Source organism: Aureobasidium namibiae (assembly GCF_000721765.1).
Source record: "Aureobasidium namibiae CBS 147.97 unplaced genomic scaffold scaffold_1, whole genome shotgun sequence".
NCBI lineage: Eukaryota > Fungi > Ascomycota > Dothideomycetes > Dothideales > Saccotheciaceae > Aureobasidium > Aureobasidium namibiae.
In genome coordinates, this window is record NW_013581208.1 from 1,506,270 (window position 1) to 1,532,525 (window position 26,256).

Genomic DNA, 26,256 nt, shown 5'->3' on the forward strand with positions numbered 1-26,256 from the left:
TTGGTCTCGGTCGACGCGCATCCAGAAAGGGGGTAAAAAGGCCAGGAATGCATATAACTTACCAGCGAGTGCAGACACAGAAAGCTGGATGAACGCAAGGCTTTGGCGTCAACAGCAGGTCGATCGCCGTGTATAAGCAAGGAGACCAGAAAGTTTGCGATTGACGGGAAGATGCAAGGCTCGTATCGACGACAGGGCTGGGCGTCTGCTTGGTTGCTTCCAGCAAGAAAGGAAGGTGTAACAAAGAAAACAATGTCGGTCCTGTTTTCTGGCAACCACGAACTTGTACTTTCTTATGTTTGTATCCCTTCTTGTTCGGTCTCCCTCCTTTGTCGTCTGTTTTGTAGTTTCGCTAAGCGCCCGTGCGATTGGATGAGCTGTCATGTGAGGTTGAACTGTGATTGCGGTCTCGTCCCGCACACTCCGCCTCGTGTGGTGCTTTGACTCTTTGTTTCAGACTTCATCTTCTTTCCGCTATGCAACTTCCTCTTGTATCATTCGTGTTTGTATGGTGAAAGTCAAGCAATGGTTCTCCATACTATATCACTCCAGTCATTATAGCCAGAGTCGCCGAAGTTCGCAACGTTCGGTCTCTTGAACAAGTCCCCGCCAGGGCCTGCCCCACCACTGATGCCGCATTATTTTACCCGTAGGATTTCTCGTAGTATATATAAATGCTCTATCAAACCTTTATCGTCTTTCTCTCTGGAGCTTTCGCAGCACACTTGAACCTAAGCGAAGAAAACAGAACAATCCCCCCTCAAAAATGGGTCTTCCACCTCAAACAACCCTTCTCATGCCCCTCGTCCTCCTCGCCTACTCAGCCTCCTACATCCCCATAACGATGTTCCGTCTCCTCAGCTCATCGCCCTCAAAACTACTTTCCTGGTCTTCCTTCCAACACGCCTGGTTCGGATACTTCTGGTCTTGGTTCAGCAACTTGCCTCGCCCTCAACTCGACGCTATCGTCTCCCCTCTAGTCCGCTCCCACGCCTCAGGCATCGTCCTCGACATCGGACCCGGCAGCGGACAATGGGTACGCCTCTACTCCGCCACTGCCCACAAAATCACAAAAATCTACGGTGTGGAGCCGAACCTTGAACATCATGCTGCGTTGCGCAGAAAAGTGGAAGAGGCGGGCTTGAAAGGCATTTATGAGATTCTGCCTGTGGGAGCGCAGGATTTGGGATCAGTGGGTTTGAAGAAAGAGTCCGTGGATACCATCGTTACAATTCAGACGTTGTGTAGTTGTCCCGGTCCGAATGATATTATCAAGAGTTTGTATCCGTATTTGAAAAAGGGAGGAACGTGGGTGGTTTATGAGCATGTCAAGACAAAGTATTCCAACGACTTTGTTGGTTATTGGCAGCGTAAGTACAATGTCGTTTCATATCGTTTGTTGTCTGTCACTGACTCTCTTTCCCTCCTAGCTTTTGTCAATTTGATCTGGCCGACTTTCTTCGGTGGCTGTGATATTACCAGACCTACCGATGATTGGCTTCGTGAAGCTGGCGATTGGCAAAAAGTCTCGTTGGCAGCGGCGGAAGGCGAAGGTCCATATGATACCATTCCTCATTCACTCGGCACGCTCGTCAAGAGAAAGTGATATGCCATAATTGGTGTCGGTAGGCAAAGGTAGGCGATTAGATCTAGTACAGAGAATTTCCTGGTGTTTGATGATTGATATACAACATTTACGCTCGAATGCAACGCCCAAAACAAAGACTCGAATATGATTATTCCAAGAAAAGCTGGGAGACATCATCGGAATGTATGCAAAAAGGAAATCTGAAATGCTATGGTCAATCGCCCTTTGTCCTGTTTCCACTTCTGTCCCTCTTCGGCTTCGCAGTGGCAGACGTCAGAAAGTCATCTGGAATATCATTCCAGTTTTGCGTATTAGGCGGAAGTGGTCGACTGGCTGGTCGCGAGCTCTCTTCATCGCTACTAGTGTCGTAATCGTCAATGTCATCAGGATCCGTCTTGCGGCGTGTGAAAGCTGCAGGTGCGTTCGCTGTTTGATATTGACCTAGGATTTGTGCTGCTTTTGAAGGAGAACGGCGACCGGCAAGAGGTATGCGAGTAACACCATTGGTGGTAGTCAGATATCTGCCGTCATCATCGTCTTCTTGTTCATCTGTCCACGTGGGTTGGAGATGCGGCTGCGGCTGCGGCGGCTCTTGTTGTTGCTGCGCGGCAGCAGGGCCACCAAAGTATCTTCCTGCACCGTATGCACCGCCCCACTGTGAGCGTTGGGCCTGATAGTCTCGCCATGAGCGATGTTCCGACTCTTCTCGTAATTGGCGGTCGCGAGCCACTTCGTCACGACAGGCTATCCAGTGCGCGCTAACTTCCCACCTCCAGCCGTCTCCTTCGGTATTGCAAACGGGAAGGAACCATAGATACGGGCTGTGACCGAAAAGCTGCAATAAATTCCGTCGCCAACCAAGATCGAAAGCATGAGGTAGTTTGTCGCTGTCTTGCTCATCTAGATACTCGGCGTAACGCTCTCGCTCGCGGTCCGCTTCTAGACTTGCGTAGTTACGGCGTAGGCTGTCCGAGGCAGGGGACTCGAACGAGGAGTTTTGTGTCGGCAAGGGAGTTGGGATGCGTGGCTCGTCGCCTTCTTCAGGCCTGGTAACGCCGGGTACGGCGTTTGCATGTATCTCCTTGAGCTGCTCGCCTAGCGTTGGCTCGTCGGAGGGGTCATGATGCATGTAGTGTCTCTCGTGATTGTGTATTTGGCGTTCCATGCTCTTTTTCAAGGGACTGAAGTAGCGTGTCTTTTCCAGACTTTCGATGGTTGTCTTGCCGGTAGTAGCTAAGTAGATGTGCCAGGAGGTGAAACCAGTCAGGACGAGACCAATGATGCCTCCCAACACGGCAAGCAAGATGACATTGACGATCCACAGTCCTTCTTCAATCTTTGTCTCGTCGAAAATATCGCGCCAGACGAATTCGGTAGCAGTCGCAAAACAGAGCCAGCAGAAAATCGATGTGTAGGACAGGAAGAGCAGGAAGGCCTTGTAGTTGTACATGCCGACACAGGTGGCTAGCCAGGGACAGTGGTGGTCCATCTTGAGGACACATCGGTTGCAGGAGCTGCAGTGGTGGGTGCGGTCTGGTTTGATCGAGTTGCACTTCTTGCAGTAGCGTGGTTTGCCCGACGACTTGGCCGTGAGCGGTGACGGGGTCGCGGATTCATGAGTAGGGAGCGATGCGTAGCCACCGGTGGCTGGAGAGTTTGTAGGAGATCCAGGGTCCTTGAAGACAGCGATTGTATAACACGAGACGGCGAGCGAGTAGAGGATGAGACCGACCAAGGACGATGTCTTGCCTGGAGTGGCTTGTTAGCAGAGTCGAGAGTCGAGGCGAGGCTTCGGTGCTTGCCTGTCCATTTCCCTTGGTTGGGCCAGAAGCCGATGCTTATCTGGACCCAGGCAGCCCACGACAACAGGCCATAGACGAAGAGCAGAGGGAAGTAGGCCAGCGCTCCGCAGCAACAGCGTTCAATCCGCCGCGCCCAGCTCTTGCGCTTCCGGTAGAAATCTCGTGACGGGGGAGACATGATCCGACACTCAGCACATGTCGACAACGTTGACTCTACTCCACGATGCAAGAATGTTTTTGCTCGAGTCTCGTGTCGTCGTCGTCGTCGTGGTTGACTCGTGGCGTATGTGGCGGTGTTCGGTCGGCACGCGAAAGGGCCCGATCCGACACTCTCCACCCTTCCCCACCACCCAGTGTTTCATCGTCAAACGCTTCCCTCTCGTATGAATCGTCATTTGCATGTGATTGTCATTATTGCATTTCTATCTGATGTTACACTGCTTGGGTCCGTGATACACGTCTGCCGCGACTCCTGCTATCAGAACGAGACTGCCTAACCCTGCTGCCAGAGCTTGGTGTGCTTGCCCTCAATACTAACACTGTCCATCTCTTGTATATCTTCGTCTGTCAGTCTCCACCCGAATGCTTGGATATTGCTCTTGGCCTGCTCGAGGTTCCTGATGCCAACCACTGGGTTGACGCCTTTGCTGATGTTGTAGTTGAGCGCAACAGCAGCCATGCTGACACCCCGCTTCTCTGCAATCGTCTTAACAACGTCGAGCGTGTCTTGGATATCCTTGATGGGGTACGAGCTGAAGCGGTATGTCTTTGGTGGCTCCTTTTCGGGTGTCCACTTGCCGGTCAAGCGTCCTTGTGCCAGTGACGAGTATGACTGGAATTGAATGCCGTTCTCGCGGCACGTTTTTAGCATGCCCTCGGTTTCCGGAAGACGACGCATCACATGGAACTCGCACTGGTTCATCTCGAGAGGCACATCGTACTGTGCCAGCTCTTGCTTCATCTCCAACATGTCTTCTTGGTTGTAGTTGGCGACAGCAATCACCTTGCAAAGTCCCTCGTCCACGCATTGAGCCAGCGACTTGGCAACCTGCTTGATGCTGCCAGCGTGAATGTGTCCATGTACCATGTAGACATCGATGAAGTCCAACTTCATGCGCTCCAGTGACTCCTTGAGCATTTTGTATGGTGCAGATGCCGGCGTGAATATGTTCTTGAAGTTGTCGGGGACAACGTAGTATTTGGTTTGCATGACAAAGCGGTCGCGAGGCATGTCCCTGACAAGCTCACCACAGATCCTCTCACTCTCGCCAGAGCCGTAAGCTTGAGCCGTATCAATGTCTACGAGCAATCTTATTAGAACTTATACTTATCGCTGCATGTTGGACTGCCACCTACAGGTAAGATCGTTGTCAACGAGGTACTTCCAGGCCTCGTTCAGGCCTTCGCGCTCTTTTGGGTCCCAGTGCCATGTCGCCTTGTCTCCCCATGCCCAGGCTCCGATAGACATCCATGGAATCTGAACATCATCTTTCTTACCCTTCAATGTGATGCGTGTCGAGGTTTTGGGGACAAATGACTGGGGTAGAACTGCAGCCATGCCATCGAACGAGGGGTCGACCTTATTAGGCGTATCCGAGTGAAAGCCCTCGGTGGCTGAGAAGCCAGAGCTCAATGCGGTTTGAAGTACGTGTTGCATGATTTTTGCCTTTTGTGAGGTTTAATTTGAGGTATAAATGTAACTTGGATGAGATATGCTGACAGCGACCTACGACGTGTATATATACCTGGGCTATATAACTGCTTCGATACAGAGAGCAGAAAGTCATGAAATCACTTTCAACTTGTAGATGCCCCGATACCGAGGGCAAGTGTGGTTAATGCTCCAATGAGGTGCTGACGGAGATTTTTCGCAGACAACCGCCACGTTCTGCCATCATGGTGATGAAGTAGGAATGACGATTTGTGATTCCATCGTGCTACCTCTGCAGGGTCATCGATATGCATACTTCGCTGAGATCTCGTGTCTACAATCTATCGTAACAGCTCGTTGTTGATCTCGTGTTCGTGTGCAACCTCGTGTTGTTTTGCGGCAAAGCGAAAATGAGAAAAGGTGGTGTCTGGTGGCGGCGGTGGTGGTGGTGGTGGTGAAGCACAAAGAGGGCCCAAGGCCAAAGCTCGAGAAGCGCGCGCTTCAAGGCGCGTCATGCTGCAGCCTTCTGCCAGACCATTTCATCTAATGCTCGAATATTCCTCCAACTCTTCGCAAGATTTACGGTGTTAATATTCGAGGTGATATATCATGACCGGTTTTGGGTCTTGGAAAGCCATCAGACCTAGCGCACCAGCGTCTGATGGCCAGGATCCTCTTTCTGAGGCTTTCAAAAGTGCAGTAAATGCCTTTGGTTGGCCAGATAAAATGGGAAACTACCACGACAGTTCGCTTTCGTCTATTACTACGACGAAGCTTCGCCCTTCAGCATATCTTCCCACAACACCGTCAGACCGAAGTCACCCGGCGACTCCTGAGCAAAGTGGTACGGCAGCGATTCCCACTATCAGCTACCAAAGCTCGTCAAACGTGATTGGTGATGCTCATAACAGCTTCCGTCTTCGAGACAGATCGTTTCTCAAGGCTTAGACCCGCGAGAGATTGATATGAACGCACTGGCAGCTAGGTCGACAGTACGATCAACTACGACGCTACCACGCACTATACAACAGCCAACCAGTCCTTCCGTGGTCTCCGACAATGCTAGACAGGGTCCTCCATTGAAGAAAAGGCGAGTCGCTGATACAGGAGCCACGCCGAGTGAGACAACCACTATGCCATCGACTTCTGTGGACACAGATCAACTTCGAGGGGCTGAGAACTGCCTAAGTGGCTGCATCTTCGTGTTCTCTGGAGAACTTCCAAATTTGTCCAGACCCGACGCTCAAAGACTTGTTGAGAGGCATGGTGGTCAGGTCGTCCTCGTCCCTAACGAGCATACGACGTACTCTGTATTAGGCCATGGTGTTACCAAGAACAAGCTCACGATACTTGGTCGCTTTCAAATTGCTCCTCTGGACGAACAAGGACTGATCCGGATGGTTCAGGAGATGCCTGCAAACGGTCGTTGGGAAGAAAGTCCGGTCCAAGAAGATCAGCGTGGGTCGGCTATAATTAATGAGCCGAGGACAACGGCCGGTCCTCTAGAAGAGACGATTGGCGGTTCAATACAAAGCCAACCGGAGATGCCAGCTCCAGCCGAAGACATATCACACATAACTGGCAATGATCATTCGGACCAGTGGCCTTTCAATGAACCACCCAACCTTGTTAGGCACGTTCCGAGAGCAAATGGAGTACAAGAGACTGAGATCTTTGTGAAAGACGAGTCGTCTGTGGTTGATATTCTGCCTCAGATCAACCACGCTCTACGTAGGGAATACGCTAGATCTTGGGGAACACCTCAAGTTAGAAGGGGTGAGCTCGCCAAAATCAAGTTCGCGGTCAACTACGAGAAAGGCGAGTCACGTCTTGTTAAGCATGAAGTCCGTCGAAGAGGTGGCAAGATTGTCAGGATCAGCCAGGCCGACGTTCTCGTAGTCGACAGGCAATTTCTCAGTGTGGCGATGGATCAAGCAATACTAAGGTATCGTCCAGAATGGCAGATACAGTCCGATAGATTCTTCGAAGCGTTTCCAGCACTGGAAGTTCTTCCTTTTGCAATTGACCGAGAAGCCAATTCTATGACTGCTGATTCTGCAGACCAGGTTCTATCTAACGCGGGACCATCGGGAGTCTCTGACAATGCTGATGGTCCCATGGCTTCTACTAGGCCACCTAGCCTTGCCCGCTCCCTTCCACGAGCTGTTGATCGCATATCACAGGCGCAAGCGAACTACGAAGATCTGATCGCACAAGAAATGCCTGCGTTGCCGTGCGTGATCGCAAGCTCAGACGAGCGGAGCGCTTAAGGCGCGACTTTTATGACAGCGATGCCGACGAGACACGGGCGATCGAACAAGACTTGAACAACGAGGAACGTTCCTTCAGACCTCCGTCGCCCGCTGTCCCGCCGATCATGGAGGAAGTCGCATCGGATGGTTATGCTTCTTCGTGTGATGAGCATGAGATTCACCGCGCAATCATACACTCTACCAAGAGGATGAAGCCAGCAAAGGTGAAGAAGGGATTTCTAATCCAGGTCAAGATGGTATTGCGAGGACCCAACGGAGCTACTGTCAATGCTGTCAATGGCAAGCCGGGTGTGACACGTACATTACGAGTACCTGCTGTCACCAGTTTTCGGCAACTGACCGATGTCCTCAACACTGCCTTTGGATGGATAGGGGATGGGGAGTGGGACTATCTGATTGCCACCAATGCTGGCAAGTGGTCAAATGTCGAGCCACCACCATGGCAGTTCATCGCTAGGGTCCTGAAGATTGTGACACGGCGGACTGCAGAATATGCTGTGCCAGATGAAGAAGAAGCCCACATTCGAGCAAGGGAGATTAGACTCTTTGATGTCTGGGGCCGTCACCAGCCACGGCAATGCCAGAACCTCCAGGTCTGGTATAACTATCATTCTGAAATTGAATGGGCACACCAGATTTCTTTCCTTGGTGAAGCCAATGATAGACTTTTCGAAGCATCAAGAATGGAGGAGGATCGAGAATATTGGTGCATCGCTGGTGAAGGACATGCACACCCTGAAGATCATCCTGGCAATCTCGACAAATGGCGAAAGAAGACCAACCTTTGGGCTTGGGACATGGCGAAGATCAACAAAGAATTGGCCGAATTGGAGGAGAGCTCCTTGCATAGATAGAGAATGTGTAGAGCACTCGCGTATGCCGGAGTCCGACGTCTGTTGACCTACCTATCTCTTTGACCCCAACACGAAATAGGCATGTGAGATTGACTCCAACAGCGAGATCGGGGTCGATTGGAGATGCAGATCGCGGCACCGGGTTGCAGCGAGATAAGCTTTTGAGCATCAAGCAAAGAAGATCCCTTTTGTATCTCTTACCAAATGCCCAGCATCGCATTGCGACGCTTCGATGTCTATTCGAGTAAGGAAAAGCCTTTTGTCGTCCTCGCCATAGCTCAGTAGGATTGCGTGACGCGCCTCGTTGACAGAAAGACGATTCTCCCAAGCCATGGTGCAAAGAAACCAGCCCGAAAGCGGAAGAAAGTGGGCCCCAACCTTGATGAGCCAAATAAGAAACTGCCCCTCTGCCACCAATAAATTTGCCAGAAAGCCGGCGCGGCCAAAAAGTCGACGCAGAGAATAGAGCAGAAAGGGAATTTTCTAGGCAGGCTTGCGTGTACAGTCATAGTGACTGAGTAAGAGGACAACAGTCTCGGCAAGGAGAATAGATAAGGCACAACAAGCCATCTCCGACTGCAGAGAAACAAAAGAAAAATCACAGTACATATCGCAACCTATCACTTATCGCGTGTATCCCGGTATACAGCTGCTGCCGCGTCCCGTCTCAGGAAGAGTCATCTTTTCCAACATCAATCCCCACCTCTGCTCTCCATCTTTCAGTCTACCAAACCCTTGCCGCAATGCCGCAAGAATCAAAAGCGGTCGCCGACGATGTTTCACCGCCGCCCAAGGCGTCTCCTGAGGTTTTGAACGTCGGAAAGCCTGGCTACTTTTCGCGACGACGGATCTTGGGACCCGTTGACAAGGAATATGGAGATGCCGTCTTGCTGGTGCACTCATTCGTGACGGGTCTGGTCGATGCGGCGTCATTCGCCAACTGGGGTGTTTTTGTGGGAATGCAAACTGGTAGGTTCTTCGAATTTGTTCCTCTATACACAAGCAAGATACAAACTGCCAGTTTCAAGGGAGAGCAACGTCTCCAAACAGTAGATTCACTTGACTCTGACTGTATCCTGCTCCTCCTACTCTCATACCCCTTTTTGTCCTGTCAGCTTCATCTAACATCGTTTGCAGGAAACACTGTTATCCTGGGTCTCTCGACTGCTGGTCTACCGGATAACCCTCACGCCTGGACAACTACTCTTGTCTCTCTAGCCTCCTTCCTCATCGGCGCCTTCCTCACCTTCCGTAGCACTACGCTCGTATCACCCAAGGGCATCTCTAACAACCGTCTCTGGCTCGGCACCATCCTCCTCATCCAGGCCCTTCTTATTGTCATCTCTGCCGCCATCGTCAGCGCAAATCTTGTCCCTCACAATCGCCCTGGATACCCCGATGACGAGCACAAAGCTGGTGTCATCAACAACATTCTGATTGTCAGCTTATTCCCGCCTCTCGGTTTCCAATCTGGAATGCAGATTGCCACTAGTCGCTTGTTGGGCTACAACGAGTTGCCGGTCAACGTGTTGACGAGTACTTATTGTGATTTGATGGGTGACGCCAAGTTGTTTGCTTTGCACAACGTCAAGAGGAATAGAAGGGCTGCCGCTGTGGTGTTGTTGTTTGGAGGTGCTGTTATCAGTGGGTGGCTTATGCGCAGTCAGGGTGGTTTGCAGAGTGTGCTGTGGCTTGCTGCTGGCATCAAGTTGTTGGCTGCACTGTTTACATTGATCGCCCACCCTGCGAAGAAGGATTGATATGGTTGAGACGATTTTGGTGATGAAGAGGGAAAACTTACGAGAAGGCTGTACACATCGTGAAGAGATCTGAGGCTTGTAGGCATGGATCGTGTATTTTAGCTGGGTATTCACACGTAATAATGGTAAGAGAGCAATAAGTTCTGTTGAATATGCTGAGGACATCAGAACATAGTTATGATTTCTTCGAAACACTTGAGCATATTACAGGGTGCAACACGTCCATCTAGTAGAATGTACCAACAGACAGGAAGCAAGGTCGGTAAAGACACAAAAGCCCCAATCATCGACTCTTTGTCCTTTGTCCGATGTTCGTGGATTGTGCCCCCAATGCTACTGCAGCTGTCAACATTTATACGAATCATGACCCAAATTTTGTACTTGATCATTGACAGAGAGTTTCCGCATCGGCCTGAAATGCTTGGCTCCAGCTATGGGGTGCTCCTGAGAGAAGTCTGGAGAGATGGGAAGGCGCCGATTGAAGGGCTGACTATGCTCGGCACGAAAGGGCTGGTCTTCTCGTTGTTCATTATCGAGTGTTGCCAGCGATGATCATATCGCAAGAAGACTTCAAGTCAGGAAGGTGCTCATCGTAAGAGACGGACTTTTGATAGCTGCTCGTTCTGGCGTTTAGTCTTTGGTGGACCTTCGTTCAAGATCCTGTCCAGACCGAGATCACGCCAAGCAGGTTCTTGCTGGCGCTGCGTGGCTCTTTGAATTCCAAATGCAGCATGCTGCTCAGGGACAACATCATCTTCGTCATCAGGATTTAGAGGCTGATGCTGGGGTGGCACGTAGATCTCTTCGTGCGGAAGATGAGTTCGATTGAAGTCTTCTAGAAGATCTGCATGGTGGCTGCGATGGAGGTGGATATAGGTATGCGATGAGTCTTTGGTCTAGAATCGATGGATGAGAATTTGTATATCCGTAATGGGACACTTCTCCAGCTCACCATGATGAGATTTGTATTCCTGTTGTCGAGATGCTGATGTTCATATATTGTCAAAGGTCATGAGATGTGAACGTGGAGTGAGTAAACAACCCCGGATCGCATGTGACCAAGAGCGGCTAGCGCGCCAAGGCGAAGCGAAGAATCGCACCTTCCCAGTAGAAATCCAAAATTCAGACGCTCCTTTCAACCCAGCGACGACAACCAGCAAACCGTACGACTTCAAGTGTGTATCTCTCTTCGCCCGCATCGCAATCGCAGAAGGACTCCATCTAACAAGCGCCTTTTTCTCGTCTACAGGACCTTTTACGGCAACCCATCCACCGCAACCATGTCTCACGAATCTGTCTGGTACTCGCGTCCTCGCACCTACGGCAAGGGCAGCAGAGAATGGTGCGTTTTTACCCTACGATCTCCACCGCATGCTCGAGGAGCGCTCGAATGAAGGAGGAGGAACAAATTGGTGTCGTGCGCGCACACGAGCGAGGGGATCACAACCAAGAGGACATCTGGCTGACGGTTTTTACCTCTACAGCCGCGTTTGCACCCACACCGCCGGTCTCATCCGCAAGTACGGCCTGAACATCTGCCGTCAGTGCTTCCGTGAGAAGTCCACCGACATTGGTTTCATCAAGGTACGCATTCACAACCCCACGCATTTCCGTGCCAGACCCGCAACCGACATGCGCTCTGGAGTCATCACCTGTCGGAGGCTAACACCTTGCCACAGCACCGCTAAATGCAGCGCTCCAATTGTTGGGTCCGTCGTCGTCGCACGTCAAAAAGCGAAGGAGGATGAGTTGATCATGGCAGGAGTCTCGGGTGGTGCTTGCAACGCAATCTTACATGGGTTCAATGGCTCTTACTATCGGACATGGAATGAAGCTCGTCCTCTGCTCGCAGATCAACGAAAAAAGTCAAAAGCTATTTCTTGTCGTCCTAACGAAATCACTGTGTTGATGTTGACGAAGTATTGGTGCCACTTTGCCTTGCAGTATATTGCATGACCGACATTTATGTTCCTTGCATGTTGTAGTCATCTTTTCGACCCGTGTACCTCGAATATGTCCAGATGCAGTCCTACGAGGCTGTGCCCTAGTCAAGTGATATGCCGTGACTGCAAGGTCTCGCCAAGTTCCCCGTGCTCCCTTGCGTACGGCGGCATACAGGAGCAGACAGGGACAAATATAGCAGCTATATTGGCTGTGTACGACTTCTCGAACGCAGTTCCCCCTGTTCTCTAATGATCCATGACATCGGCGGTCGTTCAGATCTTGTTGTGACGTTTGATTCAATTACATGTCTACTCTATGAATGCTCTCAACTCGGAACACGGGATGGATCTGAGTCAAGGGCAGAGGAACAGCCGAGGAGGCGATCAAAGGAGATTGCATGTACATTTCTTGCTTGTGCAGGTGCTTTCAGCTCACTGTAGGAGTCTTCCGAGTCGATTGTGTGCAGAGGACAAGCCTATCAACAATTAGGCTATACAAGAAGATTGACGCTTTGCGAGGATAGGCATAGCATCGATGTTTAGCGAGTCATGGGATAACGGGGAGGAGGCAGGACCAAATCATGGGGGAAAACAAGGAGGACAGACGAGACTATGAACGGTATGTGCATCATATTGGTCAAAGGGCCACAACGTCCAACGAAGCAGGTGTACTATTGCTCTTACCGTGCAGTGCAATGGAAGCAGCTCATGCATCTCCATTTCCAGATGACCGTGGAAGATGTTGGTTGCGGGTCAAGTGGCAACGGCGAGTAGCCACGTCGAGGCTCAGCTAATCCGAAGCAGCAGGGCGTCGAGTTTTAGCTGGACTCTGATGGTGGGCGAGACTCGGGAGCTAAGCCAATAATGCTCACGCCTAGGAGCAGCAAGCCGGCCGTTGCAAAATGAAGCCAACGGCAGCATAGAAAGCAGAGGTCAAGAGAAGAGAGAAACGGGCATGTCTTGCAAGGCAATCTGGGCACAGGGCTAGAGTCATAGAATTGAACAGAAGTAACAGACCAGAGCAGAGATAGAAGTCGGGTCACTGGACAGAAATGAACAATCTACATGGAAGCGGACAGGCGCAGACGTGAGGCCAGCAGTTTGATGAAGAGCAACATTTTAGAGTTGGGTGCTCTCAGATTGCAGCTCCACCCAGCGCCAGTGTGCTCCCGTTCTTGGCCGTTTGCCGAAGGTTGTTAGTCGCTCTGCCCAGCGCACGGCCGACACACGTCTCTCTCTCTCTCCGACACGCCGACACCTCTCATCTCCCCCCAGTGCATTGTGCAGCCTCTCCCAACTCCAATCGCCATATCGATTGATCCCTGCCATTCACCTCGCCCATCTCATCCCCGTCGACCTCGCCTTCTGTCTTCTGGTCGAGAGCGCCTGTCCGACGTGTTTCCACCTGTGCCGATCTGACCCTGCCGACCAACCAAACACGCTCTCCAAGCCAGCGCCCGATTGCTGACCTGCACCTCGCACCGCCGGCTCTTGTCGCTGCCGCTCGCCCTCCCTTTTCGTGAGCTCCGCACTTTCTGCACAAGCCGTCACCACTCTCCAGTCGCCGCTGCCTCAGCTATCCACGTCGCCGTCGGATTATCCTAGCTTCGCTTGTGACTCTCGACACGACCGCGTCACTCATCACCAGTCTCCCAGCCGCGTCTCCCCGTTCGCATATAAAATCATACAGCCATGGCCGACGGAAGCGCAGAATCCATCCAGCAGAAGATCTCAATCGCTCGCCGAGATGCAGAAGCCCTCAAGGACCGCATAAAGAAGAAGAAGGATGAGCTCGCCGACACAACGCGTAAGTTTACTGTCAACTCTCCATCCTCGCCTTTTCTAATCCTCTGCCACAGTTCGCGATGTCGCTCGCCAACGCACAGAGGCTCTTCCCCGCCTCCAGATGAAGACCAAGCGTACCCTCAAGGGCCATCTCGCAAAGATCTACGCCATGCACTGGTCTACTGACCGAAGGCATCTCGTCTCGGCTTCTCAAGACGGTAAGCTCATCATCTGGGACGCCTACAGCACAAACAAGGTCCACGCCATCCCTCTCAGATCCTCGTGGGTCATGACTTGTGCCTATGCTCCCAGCGGCAACTACGTCGCTTGTGGTGGTCTGGACAACATCTGTTCCATTTACAACCTCTCCGCCCGCGACGGCCCCACTCGTGTTGCCAGAGAACTGTCTGGTCATTCTGGATACCTCTCGTGCTGTCGCTTCATCAACGACCGCCGCATCCTGACGTCTTCCGGTGACATGACCTGTGTGCTCTGGGATATTGAGACTGGCCAGAAGCTGCAAGAATTCGCCGACCATCTCGGCGATGTCATGAGCTTGAGCGTCAACCCTCTCGATAACAATCAATTTGTTTCCGGTGCCTGCGACGCCTTCGCAAAGCTCTGGGACATTAGACAGCAGAAGTGTGTTCAGACCTTCGCCGCCCACGATTCGGACATCAACGCCATTCAGTTCTTCCCCAACGGAAACGCTTTCGGTACAGGTTCCGACGATGCTTCTTGCCGTCTTTTCGATATCCGCGCCGACAGAGAATTGCAGAGCTATACCGTACGTTTTCACAAAAACATGCTGAAGACTGACAAAACTGACCCCACCTTTTTAGATTGGCGAGCCCGTCTGCGGTATCACATCCGTGGCCTTCTCGGTCTCCGGAAGACTTTTGTTTGCTGGTTACGATGACTTTGAGTGCAAGGTATGCCTTGATCGTTTCCAATGACCCTTGCAATATACTGACTTTTGGCAGGTCTGGGATACTCTCCGTGGTGAGAGAGTCGGTACTCTGCAAGGTCACGACAACCGTGTCAGCTGCTTGGGTGTCAGCAACGATGCTCTTTCGCTTTGCACAGGTTCTTGGGACTCGATGGTAAGCACTTCTGACTGCAAAACTTGTCTATTCTTGCTAACATTCCTGTGCAGCTTCGCATCTGGGCATAATGATATTACCTCGAACCGGATCCTTACAACCTCATAATTTTCTATCCATGTCGCCACCCCGTGTCTCTGTCCTACGAACGGAACATGCAACCCACATCAGAAAAACGGACAAACGAATCCACCGAAGGGCATGTGCCATGCAGACTACGCCTTGACCGCAACACCGTGGCCCAATTTCACTTCATACTCTGCAGGAGCAGAGTCTTTTTTCCAAGGACCATGGAATTGAAGGAGGACAACCTTCGTTCCCTTGTTCTTGCCATCTTCTTGAATCGTACAAGTTTCATAATGGAGGTCTTGTGTACTCAAATGTGCGCGACACAAGCCTTTGCCTGGGTCGGGGTGGTTATTTGATGTTTAATTCTTTCATTGTCTTTCTCAGGCGTCATACCCAGCAGGTCCCCCCGGTCGTCGATTTCTCTTCCATTCCGGACTTTGGGTCAATGGCAGAGAGTTGGTGCGCATGGAGCTAAAAAGGAGAAAAAGTGCTGCGACGGAACCTCTCTGCTCTTCATCGTCATCCTTTCAACCAAGCACACGTCGCGCGTTTTTCGTTCTCGCATTCCCTTTGTTGTTTTATAGCGACTGTTTCCTCGTCGTGGGGCATGTAAATGCGTGGAGTTGATCCACGCGTGCATTCTTCGTAGTGTACTTTTCCCTTTCGAACCACTTGAGCAGATACCAGAAATAATTCCCTTCTTCCTTGTTCAAACTCGACGGGCAATATGCAGTGAGCAAGGCAGGATACTTATAACCAAGACTGTCTTGTAATTGGTGTCTTGAGCTGAAACGTGGACATAGATGTTGTGGGATCGAAACGTGATTGAAGCAAAACTCTCACAGTCAGGTTTGGAAAGTAAGATGTGCCGACGTGTAGGGTGTGCAGATGAGCAAGGACTTTGGGGAGAAATGGGTGACAAGTGGGTGTTTCACATGCTTCTAGCTTTGATGCTGGCCTGTGCTGGTTTGATATTAAAGTGCTCGGTCCATGTGGATCCGTCATGGGACAGCCGAAAGATGTGAAGCGGAGGATGCGTTGCAGTATGGTCAACAGAATGAGTGGCTTTCTGCGCATCGAGAGAGTGCTTCCAGTGCAGAAGGCCTTGTTTGAGTGTGGTTCGAGAAGATCCTGAATCTTTGACATGTTCTGTGAGCGGTGGGCTGCCCCCTGAAATCCAAAACGCCTATGCAGCATCACAGAGATATATCTTCTGCTCCAAGAACACTCTTCTAAATCAAACCAAGTTGCCAATACTCTTGTTCTCCTCAATTTCGACTCTGTCCACCCCGATCTTGCACCTATATACGCAGACACGCACTCGTCACTGCACTCATCACTCGACGATAGACCCTTGATAGACCCTGAGCCAGCACGGTCCATCCTCCATCGTCACCTTCGAGAGCAACACGACAGACTTTCGACCGGCCGCTTCTATAACAAGCACAATCAACACACCTCAGAAACCGCAATCATGACCACAGCACAAGACGAATACAACGAGCTTTTCCGCGACAAGTCACGCCGCACCCACCACCCAGAAGATGATAACGAGTCGATTCCGTCAGAAAACGACGACCTCCTCTCCGACTATGATGACGAACCCTCGGCCCTGCCCAACCTACCCTCAAGAGACCATGTCCCGCGAAACAAGTCATATTCCAACACAGGACCCAAAGGTGTCATCGCCGATGCCCAAGCATTCGAAGCCGCCCGCAGAGAACGCAACTCATCACCAAAAGCTGCTACACAAAACTACGCATACACACCGAATGTCGCCAGGCTGAGTCTGGACGGCAGGAGCAAAGGAAGTCAGAGTGGAAGTGACGTTGAAAGCGAGGACGAATTCATGGCTGAGTGGCGACAAAAGAGGTTGAACCAGTTGTCTTCGAATGGACGCCAGGCGAGCAACAGTATCGGACAACCCCGTAGTCGCGCAACCTACGGTGGCCTTGTGACGGTCGACGGCGAAGGCTACTTGGATGCTGTGGACCGCAGTCCTTCCAACACAGTCGTTGTCGTCTTCATCTACGACGACTCGTCCGAAGTCAGTTACATGGTCGAGGACTGCATGCGCCAACTGGCTCGCAAGCACAAGACAACACGCTTTGTCAAGATGCACTACCTTGATGCTGAGATGGAGCCTGCCGGTGTCCCCGCTGTCCTGGCATATCGTGGTGGCGACAAATTCGCAGGTCTCGTACCTGTCGTCGACGAGATCTCCGATGATGCCGACCTAAGTGCAATCACTCTCGAGAACCTGTTCCAAAAGTATTCATCCCCGCTTCTAGCATCTCATTTGATCCTTGGCTAATCCTTCTGTCCAGACACCAAATCCTTTAAATGTAACAACTCAATGATCTTGCTTGTTGATCCATCCATCCCAGTCACAGAAAAGTCCACCACGTTTTGATGCCTTGAGGTTATTCACGGAGTTGTACGATCAAGATAGATATCACTTTCTCATGCAAGGGGTCTGGAGTTTCCTGGGGTATTTGTCCATGACATCGCCCATCGTTTTCTGTTATGCGCCTTGGATTCATGGCCTGTATATATGCTTGTATACCACAGCTCTGACTTGGTACTCACCACATGTCTTGACCGACATTTTACTGCCTTGGTGACCGACGATTCTAGACTGGCAGGCATAATCGCGACAGGAGGAGATCCGACCTGCAGAAGAAGACCTTCGGTGTCCTAGATTGAGATGTTGAGTCGCTGTCCTTGGGGAGTGTGCATTTGACAGTGGTAACTGAGTCACTGTCCGACTACAGTTCATCGGAACCAGGGACCACCAAGAGATAATGTAAGGTTCTATCGAGAAGGCCGTCTTCGTCGGACAGAGAGTGCGTTGTTGTGATGTGACAGCGTCTGGAAGCATCAAGAGAAGTAGGAAACCATTCCGGAGGGACAAGCAGCATTTATACACGTGCTCGTATAACAACGGCATCAGGGGATGTCCAATATATCGGGAAAGCCAATATGCAAAGGAGACTCAGGCTTTCGATATTCAATCAAACCCTCCCTCCGCCATTTCCAAATTACAAACAGTGACAAAAGTCGGAATTGCGACTTCACATGCCGAGATCTGAGGTTGTGTTTACGAATATTGTTTGTTTTGAAGCCTAGTCGGGCAGGCAACTCTCGTATTCTCCGCTTGCCCCTTCCCCAGGGGGTATCTCAACTTCCGAGGAACCGTTTGTTCGCCTTTACCTTCTCGAACACAGACTCCTTGCATCTAGCGCCTACAGGAGAGGCACAATGTAAGCCCTGAATTCTGGAACCCGTGGTGCAGTGGTTCGTACGTGATACTGCACTGATAGCCGGTGTCGGGCAGTCTCTCAACCTCGAACGTTGAACTTTATAACACCGCTCCGGCCGGCTACTTCTAGGAACACGCATGAGACAGACTGGCTGTTCATCGTCTATCATGCTGCTGCTCGATACCACGCCTCGTCGTCTATCTCCGCTTGTAGGTTCCAATCTTGGATCCATGCTACGATCATAATGCCAGCATCAGAGCGAGTCAACACGAGATTCTCCTTCTTCCATACAGCCTTACAATCTCCAAGAGTTCAACGACTCAGTAAAGCTTTTCCATACTCAGCAACAAGATAAATGACCGTTGGAGACACCACCGGCTGAACGATCGTTTTGTTATCACGAACGACAGCCATCTCATTTCCTTGTACACGCACTGCCATCAGGACTGCATTCCTTACCGACGACCTAGATCCTACCAAACTCAGAAGCAGCACATCCAGATATATAATACTCGTCCTTTGTACTCCATTCTCTCTTCTCCATCATCCAACCAATTCACAGTCTTTTCCAACTCTTCTACACTCGCTTTTCTCAAAGACCAACTCCATCCAACCAACCAACCTCAAATCAATCAAAATGAAGTCCTTCGGTGTCATCGCTCTCGCTGCTTCGGCCTCTGCTGCCTACATCAACGGCACTGTTCCTATGAACGGCACCGTCTACACCACTGAGGTCGTCACTGCGTACGTCTGATCTCGAATACCTTCGACAAAATCTCTGTTTGCTGACCAGTATATCTCTACAGCCTGACCACTGTCTGCCCCGCCCCTACCTCCGGCGGCGTCTACACCACCACCATTGCCAACAACGTCTACACCGTCAAGTCGGCCACCACCATCACCGTCACCAACTGCCCCTGCACTCTGACCAAGCCTGCCACATCCATGGCCACCGGTGGTTCTGCCACTTCCAGCATGCCCGCAATCTACACCGGTGCTGCTGGTGCCAACGTTGTCGCTGCCGGTTACGGTCTCGCCGCCTTCGGTGCCGCTGTCGCTTTCCTGTAAACATGTTCTTGAACTTTTCGATCTTGAACACACACACACACAGACACACAAAACGCGATAAACGACACGACATCATCTCTTCTTCACGCCAAACTTTTTCGTATCAATTCTTTTACTTCTTTCTGTACCTAATCAATGGTTGAGATTCTGGGGGAGCCACCGAGAGACAAATTCTAGACCCATGTCTTTTCTGGTGTGCTTGTTTGGATGGCTTTTTTCTATCACTTATCTTTGGGGGTCATACATATTCTGTCTTCTACGAATACATTTCTGTTACATTTCAATCTCCATCGGGTCTTTACGTGGTACATGGTGTTTTCCAATCGTGGTTTGTTAGTGTGGTCAAGCGTCTTGAAGTGCTTTTCGTGTATGATTATTCTTCAACCACCAGCCACCAACGATCAATGATTGACCCGTGGCAACACGAAGGTCATATAGGCTCAGTCTCTAGGTACAACTCGCATGCTGAAAGATTGATTTCCATGCCCGCGGCACCGAAAGGATACTGACTGACTATCATCGATCGAACAGGGTGTTACCAGCAGCGACACATCTTTTTCACATCACAACTCTTTTTAAGCTATCAAGTGAATAGAAATGTCATTACCATCACACCCCATACTACCTATATGTACAAAGAATATCCATCAGAAGCTCCCAAATATCTTCCTGCTTCGTCACGACCGACACTTTGCTCAATCAGAAGAAGTACCCAGGAAATCCAAGAATCCCTCGACTCCACCCTCGACATTCTCTCCCAGATCAACTAATGGATCTATGTTTCTTCGCGTCAGCATATCAAACTCCTTTACAGAGACAAGTATGGAGGAAACCACTTACTGGCAGCTCCAGAGTCGGCACGTTTTGCCTTCTTAGCTCCACTGCCACTGGGGATGGAGAGGAAGTCCAAACCGCCGCGGAGTCCTCCTTGGATGTTTGTTAGGAGGTCATCCAGGATATCTGAGATATGCGTCAGCTTGATTTCCATGTCTTGATCGAGGTACAGAGAGGAGGGAAGAAGGTAAGTGGCAATCGCTACGAGCGATGCGGTTGGCAATGGGTAGAAGGGATGGCGAAGGAGAAACACACTGTTTGGGTTGCCGATTGCTGCATTATCCTGTCTTTTCTGCAGCGGCAATGCTGATACAGCCGCTGTCAAAGCAAAAGCTGCTGCGATGGTCTTTGTGAAATGCATGATGTCGTTGTTGTTTCGTTCAATCAATTCTTTGCACCGTCAAAAGATGTGAGGTTAAACAGGGTCAGAATATAGTTGAGTATTGAGAAACAAGATATGGATTGCAAGATTCACAAGGAGGGCTTCGAACCCTTTTTGTTATGCGGACGTTTGGTTTACATGGTACTGTCTCCGTCATGGATTGCCTGGGGGAGGTGAGGTTGGCTTTTCTTTCGTGCGGTTTCCGGAATTGGGATGTTGATCACCGTCGATCATTTGGTTTTCTGTGCATGTCGCTCAGCTCGTGCGGTATGAGCTGTTTTGGGCACGACAGAATATCTTGAGTGGACGTGTATGGGAGGCTGTCGCTCGCAACAGTCGTGATTCTAGGTGTACTGTCATCGTCGCGCCGGTAAGCGCCTGTCGTTGCGGCTCTGTTGAGAAGTAGGTCGTCGATCATGATAGGACTGGTCCGTGCCGTCAGCCGCATCAAATTAGTGAGGGGCACGGAGGCGTAATATCGAGCTTAAACAAGCTCAGCGAAGATGGCATATCTGGCTATTCAGCACAGCGATGCGAAGGGCAAGAAATGAAAAGTCACGACGGGAAAGCAGTCACAATGATAGCACGGTAGAAGGAAGAAGTGATGTTTGAGGGTGTTTTCATATTCGGGGTATAATTGATACATCGTGAAGACCATTTGAAGCGAAGCTCTGATGGCTTGCCATTCGCAGGTGTCGTAGTAAAAGTGAATCCCTCGTGCAAAGAACTTGAGCTCAACCCGATCAGGGGAGCTAGAGAAGTTGTCGTGTCATGCCGTCGTGTCGAAAGCCATCAGAGTGAAGACGACTTTATCGAATTGATGGATTGGTGAGGTTGCTGGATGCAAGACGCTTAGATGGAGCGCTTGTTGGCCTCGGCGGAGCCCTCGTGCTTCTTCTCGTCGAGCTTGTCGGAGGCAGCGCCCATGGCACCGGAGACACGGCCGGAGATGGAGTCATCGGCGGTGTTGCCCTTGGCCTGCTCCTTGTTGGCCTCCTTGGAGGCAGTGGCGGAGGTACCCTGGACAGTCTCGGAGACGTACTGGGCAGCGTTGTTGAGAGAGTTGCCGATCTGACCGACGATACCCTCGTTAGGCTTGTTGGCGTTGGGAGCAGACATTTTGAATGTGGTTGGTGGTTGGTTGGTTTGGTTTGAAAGAGAAGATGTTTTGATGAGTTGTTGATGGAAGAAGAAAGGTTGGAAGGAGAGCGTAAGAAGAGCTTCTTAAGTAGTGGTGGGAAGGTAGCTCTGTAGGAGCTCTGTTTGCATATGACGTACGCGCTTTCCTCACTCCGGCCAGCTCTCACTTGGACGCTCCTGCCCTCTCCACCTTGCTCCAATCACGTCCAAGCACTTCTACGGGTGACGATTTACTCTCACTTCATTCAGCCACAGTACGCTACTTCCTTGTTATTCCACGTGTAGGAGCCACCTGACACCACTGTTTGCGTACGCCTCTTCTCACTAATAGCCCCGATGAGCGATTTAACGTGGGGCTCAGCCTCTTAGGCCGAGGTGAGGGGGTCGAGCTGGCCACTCGGTGGCTGCTGCCTTGTGAGCGGGGTGAACGTCACACAAGCAGTGACGTCAGACGAGAGCTCTGCACTCACTCAAATGAAACGCGCACACGAGCTGCTTGTTTATCAAACATGTGAAAAAGGCTGGACCTCATGAACAGGTGGAGCTTTACATCAGAATGATCGAGATTGCGGACCACTTTCCTTCACCGTCTTTGGGCGAAGCAGCTAACTAGCTACGAGGCGTTGTATCAGTTGCCAGGGGCGTAGACGAGATCGAGATCTGACAAGTCAGTCATGCGAGAGTGTCACTTTTCATACTTTGCCGTGCAAAAGTTATGTTACACCTCATCGAGCATTAGCTCGGCTTGTCCCTTCCCAGTGCCGCTGAAAACCGAGACACAATCTCGATGCACGACGGGAAGCGAGATAGGGAAACGTTGTCAACACTGGAGATATGCACAAAGATGCCAATTGTAAAGAGCATAGAATACAAGAAATGCATATTTGATCGTGGACTCCGCCTTTTTCATGTCTGGTCCAAGAGCCTTTTGTTCCTCTTTCCTTCGCAAACGACAACAATGCAGCATCCATCGACATTTTCATGCCAAAACAGGCAACATCTGCATCCTACAGATGCCGGGAAATAAAAGGCCAGCTATTGACAACGACAAAGACATTCGATGAAGGGTCAAATTTGATAATGTACACGGCAAAGCAGGGGAGATTGCACTGCGAGATGTCTAGAAAGGAGGAGTGACGGGGCCGGCGGACATGGCGCTCTCTTGTTGGGCCATGACCTCTTCCTCAGCAGCCTCGATAGAGACAGCAAGACCGACCTTGGCGGCGTTCTAGTAGAAAAGGTTAGTGATCTGGAAAAGGAGTGTGAGGTGCAGTGTGCTTACCTTGACGTGGTCGAGCTCACCGGCAAAAGTGATCTGGACCATGGGAACAATTCTCTTCTCAAGCAAAACACCAAGCTTACCAGCAGTGTCGACCTGGGCTCTGAAGCTGCTAGCTCTGAAGTCGTACTTGGCACCGAGAGTGGCAACACCCTCCTTTCTCATGCCACCCATCATGGGGTTACCAGCAAATTGCAAGTTGAGATCGACACCGGTCTCGAGCTGAGCGGAAAGTCTTCTCCAGTAAGAACCCTGGACACCGCCGGAAGGCATGAGCTGAGCACTGGCAATCCAGTCCTCGCCCTTGTACTTGGCAGCGTAGCTGATCATGGCCTCAGGGCCCATCTGGGCAGCGGGTCTCTGGTAGACAGCCTCGAGACCAAGGGCGAGTCTGGGAGTGATGCTCTGAAGGTAGCTACCGATGAAAATACCAGTAAGAGGGCCATCGAGGATGGAAGGGTTCATGGCCTTGATCTGAGCAGTGAAGTCGTTGCCAACGTAGTCATTCTCGAGGGAGAACTGGGCACCTCCGGGACCAGACATGGAAGCGGCCTGGATCTGAGTGGTGGTCTTTGTGACCCAGCGAGGAGTCCATCGGTAGTTGAAGCGGGCAGAGAGGGAAAGGTCGCTGTCAAGGTTACCTTGGCAGAAGATCTAGACGTGTTAACACTGGAGTGCTCTGCAGGTGAGCAGAAGACGTAGATACCTTGTTGGTGCCGTAGAGGGCGAGGAAAGCGTAAGGAGGTATTTGCTGGGAGCCCTGGGAGAAGGCGTGCGAGACCTGGAACAGCGGCGAGACACTGAAAGCCTTTGTGAGGTCGGCGCGCAGACCGGAGAAGGACAGGTTGTTGAGGAAGACATCACGCTGGACCTCCTTTGCGACGTTCTCGACGGTGCCGGGGTTGGTGAGGCCCAGGGCCTCTCTTCGTGCCTGGAAAGCCGAGTATGTGTCCTTCAGCGCCGAAGCCAGAGCATTGTTGGAGACGGCAGACAGAGCACCAGACTTCTTCTCGGCGACAGGAGCGACAGGCGCCACAGGAGGGTAGGGGGTGGTGGTGATGGGAAGCGACGTCATGATGTAGACTTTTGCAACGAGGGCGAGTGGACGAGTCTTGGGGCGCCGGCGGTGGAGGGCGGCGAGGACGGGACTCTACTGAGATTCTGAGCGACGGGTCGACTCTGACACGGCTTGGATGCAAATGGCGGCGCGACAATTCTCTCAAAGAATGGTGCGGTGATGATGACTTGAGCGCTTGTGTCTGCTTCTGCGCGACCGACGTCGATGCCAAAAATTTGGGCCGAGCGGCGTGATTGGACGATGACCTCCGAACAAGCTCAACCACCATTCCGCCCTCTGCCTCTTATCTACACTCCCAAGTAGCTCGATACCGTTCTTGCTAATCGTCGCATTATTCCTTCTGCCTTCTGCTTCCGGTTCTTTGCTCTCTGCTTTGCTCTATACCTCGCCTTGTGCGGAACACCACCTCGCATACCGCCAAGATCAGCTGCTTGTCTCATCGCTCACCTGTTCTCGCGCGTCAGTCTCCAGAAACGACTACCGATTTATCCATACACCACCTTTGGATTTTGCCGGCATTCCACTGCCCTTCTTTTAACCATGGATACTCTTCTGTACGTCTCTTCATGTTTTCTCCATTTTTGGATCAGTTGCAAACATGGCTCTGGTCTATCCTTTTGTAGTCTTCCATAACCATGAATCTACCTGTACATCCACTAAGACGAGACTTTGGATTAGTACTGCCGATGTGATGGCTAGTTCACCAAACTGGAAGCGCAGATCAAGCACTTTCGTTGATGCAATTCATGACCTGCCCGAAAAGGAGAGTATGGCTCCTGCTCAGCTCTACAGCACTGAGTCTGGTCGCTTGTTCCACTCCGGTAGGATGGTTATTGCTACGGTTGGATTGCCCGCTCGTGGCAAGACCCACACCTCGGTTGCTCTGGCAAGATACCTACGATGGCTTGGTGTGAAGACCCGTATATTCCATCTTGGTGACTACAGGAGAGCGACAATGGGTGAGGGTAAAGATGTTCCCGATGACTACTTCTTCATCAATGCTTCGCCTTCCTCCGTTCTACTCCGTCAGAAGATTCTCCGAAAGTGCAGAGAGGACATTTACAATTTCCTCGAGCACGAGAACGGTCAGATTGCTATCTACGATGCTGTCAATCCTTCTGCTGCTGGACGCATTTCTCTCGCCAAGGAGTTCTCCAAGAACAACGTACAGACACTCTTTATTGAATCGCACTGCACAGATGAGAAGATCATCGAGGAGAACGTCCGCAGCGTCAAGATCTCGTCTCCTGACTACCAAGGCTGGTCCGATAAGGACGCTGTCAAAGACTACCTGGCCAGAATCAACGCCCGCATCCCTCATTTCGAGTCCATGGAGGAGGCCGAGCTGCATTACGTGAAAATGATCAACGCTGGAGAACGAGTTGTCGTCAATAACTGTGCTTTCAACTATCTTTCTCAGCGCATCGTCTTCTACCTTCTGAACCTTCATACCAAGCACAGATCGGTGTATTTCGCTAGGGCTGGTACCACGAGAGACGAGGACTCTTACAAAGCTGACGCTTCGCTTTCCGAGGATGGTGTTGCCTACTCAAAGAAAATGAGCGATGCCCTCATCAACCATAGAGAGGACGAACGTAAACAGCTCATCGAGAGAGGCGGTCCTGATATTCCGTTGAAGCCTTTGACAATCTGGACGTCTACCAGACGACGCACAGTTGAGACGTCCCACTATCTCGGAAGTCTGGGATACTGTGTGAAGCAACGCCCTCAAATGAGTCAACTCAATCCCGGCGTGTGTGAGAAGATGTCCGAGGCTAAGATCCGAGACCAATATCCTGAGGAGGTGCGCAAGCATGAGCTTGACCCATACCATCATCGTTATCCTCGTGCGGAGGTAGGAACAAACCTTTGCTTCTGTTACTTGTGAACAATACTGACTTAGTCGCAGTCTTACCACGATCTAGCAGTGCGCCTGGAACCCATCATCTTGGAGCTGGAGCGTGAGCAAAACGACCTTCTGATTGTCGCCCATGAGAGCGTCCTGAGAGTGCTTTACGGTTATCTGATGGCTTGTGGTGCACGCGACATTCCCAAACTGCAGTTCCCTCGCGACGAGATTATTGAGGTATGCTCTAACATACTTTCGAGCAATTCAAGCTTGCTAACATGTTGTACATCAGATCGTTCCTGCATCATACAACAACGAAGCCAGACGTATTCACGTCTCCGGAGTTCCAGCTCAGATCGTTCCTGACAGCCCTGAAGACTTGAAGCACCCTGTGGCCCCGTCGGGTGCGATTACGCCTTTCTCTGGCATCGGCACACCTCAAGGTACAGGCACGCCCGAGACGAACGAGGATGGAGTAGCCAAGCCTCTGCCGATGGTCAATGTCCATCCTAGCAGATAGTTGTAGAGTTGGCAG

The 26,256-nt window shown here is 51.2% G+C and overlaps 14 protein-coding genes across 14 annotated transcripts; 8 read left to right on the forward strand and 6 right to left on the reverse strand.

The window, feature by feature from the left end:
* Positions 1–766: 766 nt before the first annotated feature.
* Positions 767–1,606, forward strand: M436DRAFT_77758 (S-adenosyl-L-methionine-dependent methyltransferase; the record flags this gene model as incomplete). Its single annotated transcript, XM_013576963.1, has 2 exons — positions 767–1,370; positions 1,431–1,606. The coding sequence occupies 2 exons, from the start codon at positions 767–769 to the stop codon at positions 1,604–1,606; spliced, it is 780 nt and encodes a 259-aa protein (XP_013432417.1).
* Positions 1,607–1,802: 196 nt separating this feature from the next.
* On the reverse strand, positions 1,803–3,568 carry M436DRAFT_69056 (zf-DHHC-domain-containing protein; the record flags this gene model as incomplete). The annotated part of the gene is made up of 2 exons (XM_013576800.1): positions 1,803–3,337; positions 3,391–3,568. The coding sequence occupies 2 exons, from the start codon at positions 3,566–3,568 to the stop codon at positions 1,803–1,805; spliced, it is 1,713 nt and encodes a 570-aa protein (XP_013432254.1).
* A 315-nt stretch (positions 3,569–3,883) lies between these two features.
* M436DRAFT_36430 (Aldo/keto reductase) lies at positions 3,884–5,047 on the reverse strand (the record flags this gene model as incomplete). The annotated part of the gene is made up of 2 exons (XM_013576392.1): positions 3,884–4,689; positions 4,747–5,047. 2 exons carry the CDS (start codon positions 5,045–5,047, stop codon positions 3,884–3,886), a joined length of 1,107 nt encoding a protein of 368 aa, XP_013431846.1.
* A 2,500-nt stretch (positions 5,048–7,547) lies between these two features.
* On the forward strand, positions 7,548–8,168 carry M436DRAFT_35330 (uncharacterized protein; the record flags this gene model as incomplete). The annotated part of the gene is made up of 1 exon (XM_013576201.1): positions 7,548–8,168. The coding sequence occupies one exon, from the start codon at positions 7,548–7,550 to the stop codon at positions 8,166–8,168; it is 621 nt and encodes a 206-aa protein (XP_013431655.1).
* A 743-nt stretch (positions 8,169–8,911) lies between these two features.
* On the forward strand, positions 8,912–9,928 carry M436DRAFT_36392 (uncharacterized protein; the record flags this gene model as incomplete). The annotated part of the gene is made up of 2 exons (XM_013576383.1): positions 8,912–9,137; positions 9,306–9,928. 2 exons carry the CDS (start codon positions 8,912–8,914, stop codon positions 9,926–9,928), a joined length of 849 nt encoding a protein of 282 aa, XP_013431837.1.
* Positions 9,929–10,515: 587 nt separating this feature from the next.
* Positions 10,516–10,883, reverse strand: M436DRAFT_59852 (uncharacterized protein; the record flags this gene model as incomplete). Its single annotated transcript, XM_013576652.1, has 2 exons — positions 10,516–10,824; positions 10,881–10,883. The coding sequence occupies 2 exons, from the start codon at positions 10,881–10,883 to the stop codon at positions 10,516–10,518; spliced, it is 312 nt and encodes a 103-aa protein (XP_013432106.1).
* A 325-nt stretch (positions 10,884–11,208) lies between these two features.
* Positions 11,209–11,616, forward strand: M436DRAFT_77762 (ribosomal protein S14; the record flags this gene model as incomplete). Its single annotated transcript, XM_013576964.1, has 3 exons — positions 11,209–11,270; positions 11,413–11,512; positions 11,608–11,616. The coding sequence occupies 3 exons, from the start codon at positions 11,209–11,211 to the stop codon at positions 11,614–11,616; spliced, it is 171 nt and encodes a 56-aa protein (XP_013432418.1).
* Positions 11,617–13,563: 1,947 nt separating this feature from the next.
* Positions 13,564–14,830, forward strand: M436DRAFT_77763 (guanine nucleotide-binding protein-like protein subunit beta 1; the record flags this gene model as incomplete). Its single annotated transcript, XM_013576965.1, has 5 exons — positions 13,564–13,678; positions 13,731–14,443; positions 14,499–14,588; positions 14,640–14,759; positions 14,813–14,830. 5 exons carry the CDS (start codon positions 13,564–13,566, stop codon positions 14,828–14,830), a joined length of 1,056 nt encoding a protein of 351 aa, XP_013432419.1.
* A 1,472-nt stretch (positions 14,831–16,302) lies between these two features.
* On the forward strand, positions 16,303–17,171 carry M436DRAFT_69060 (thioredoxin-like protein; the record flags this gene model as incomplete). Its single annotated transcript, XM_013576801.1, has 2 exons — positions 16,303–17,099; positions 17,156–17,171. 2 exons carry the CDS (start codon positions 16,303–16,305, stop codon positions 17,169–17,171), a joined length of 813 nt encoding a protein of 270 aa, XP_013432255.1.
* Positions 17,172–18,728: 1,557 nt separating this feature from the next.
* On the forward strand, positions 18,729–19,159 carry M436DRAFT_77765 (uncharacterized protein; the record flags this gene model as incomplete). The annotated part of the gene is made up of 2 exons (XM_013576966.1): positions 18,729–18,835; positions 18,898–19,159. The coding sequence occupies 2 exons, from the start codon at positions 18,729–18,731 to the stop codon at positions 19,157–19,159; spliced, it is 369 nt and encodes a 122-aa protein (XP_013432420.1).
* A 695-nt stretch (positions 19,160–19,854) lies between these two features.
* On the reverse strand, positions 19,855–20,354 carry M436DRAFT_59856 (uncharacterized protein; the record flags this gene model as incomplete). The annotated part of the gene is made up of 2 exons (XM_013576653.1): positions 19,855–19,934; positions 20,000–20,354. The coding sequence occupies 2 exons, from the start codon at positions 20,352–20,354 to the stop codon at positions 19,855–19,857; spliced, it is 435 nt and encodes a 144-aa protein (XP_013432107.1).
* Positions 20,355–21,227: 873 nt separating this feature from the next.
* Positions 21,228–21,494, reverse strand: M436DRAFT_36503 (uncharacterized protein; the record flags this gene model as incomplete). Its single annotated transcript, XM_013576412.1, has 1 exon — positions 21,228–21,494. One exon carries the CDS (start codon positions 21,492–21,494, stop codon positions 21,228–21,230), a length of 267 nt encoding a protein of 88 aa, XP_013431866.1.
* A 1,141-nt stretch (positions 21,495–22,635) lies between these two features.
* On the reverse strand, positions 22,636–23,869 carry M436DRAFT_35516 (uncharacterized protein; the record flags this gene model as incomplete). Its single annotated transcript, XM_013576229.1, has 3 exons — positions 22,636–22,743; positions 22,798–23,448; positions 23,501–23,869. The coding sequence occupies 3 exons, from the start codon at positions 23,867–23,869 to the stop codon at positions 22,636–22,638; spliced, it is 1,128 nt and encodes a 375-aa protein (XP_013431683.1).
* A 543-nt stretch (positions 23,870–24,412) lies between these two features.
* Positions 24,413–26,241, forward strand: M436DRAFT_59858 (bifunctional 6-phosphofructo-2-kinase/fructose-2,6-bisphosphate 2-phosphatase; the record flags this gene model as incomplete). The annotated part of the gene is made up of 4 exons (XM_013576654.1): positions 24,413–24,426; positions 24,551–25,727; positions 25,782–25,958; positions 26,014–26,241. The coding sequence occupies 4 exons, from the start codon at positions 24,413–24,415 to the stop codon at positions 26,239–26,241; spliced, it is 1,596 nt and encodes a 531-aa protein (XP_013432108.1).
* Between the last annotated feature and the right edge of the window lie 15 nt (positions 26,242–26,256).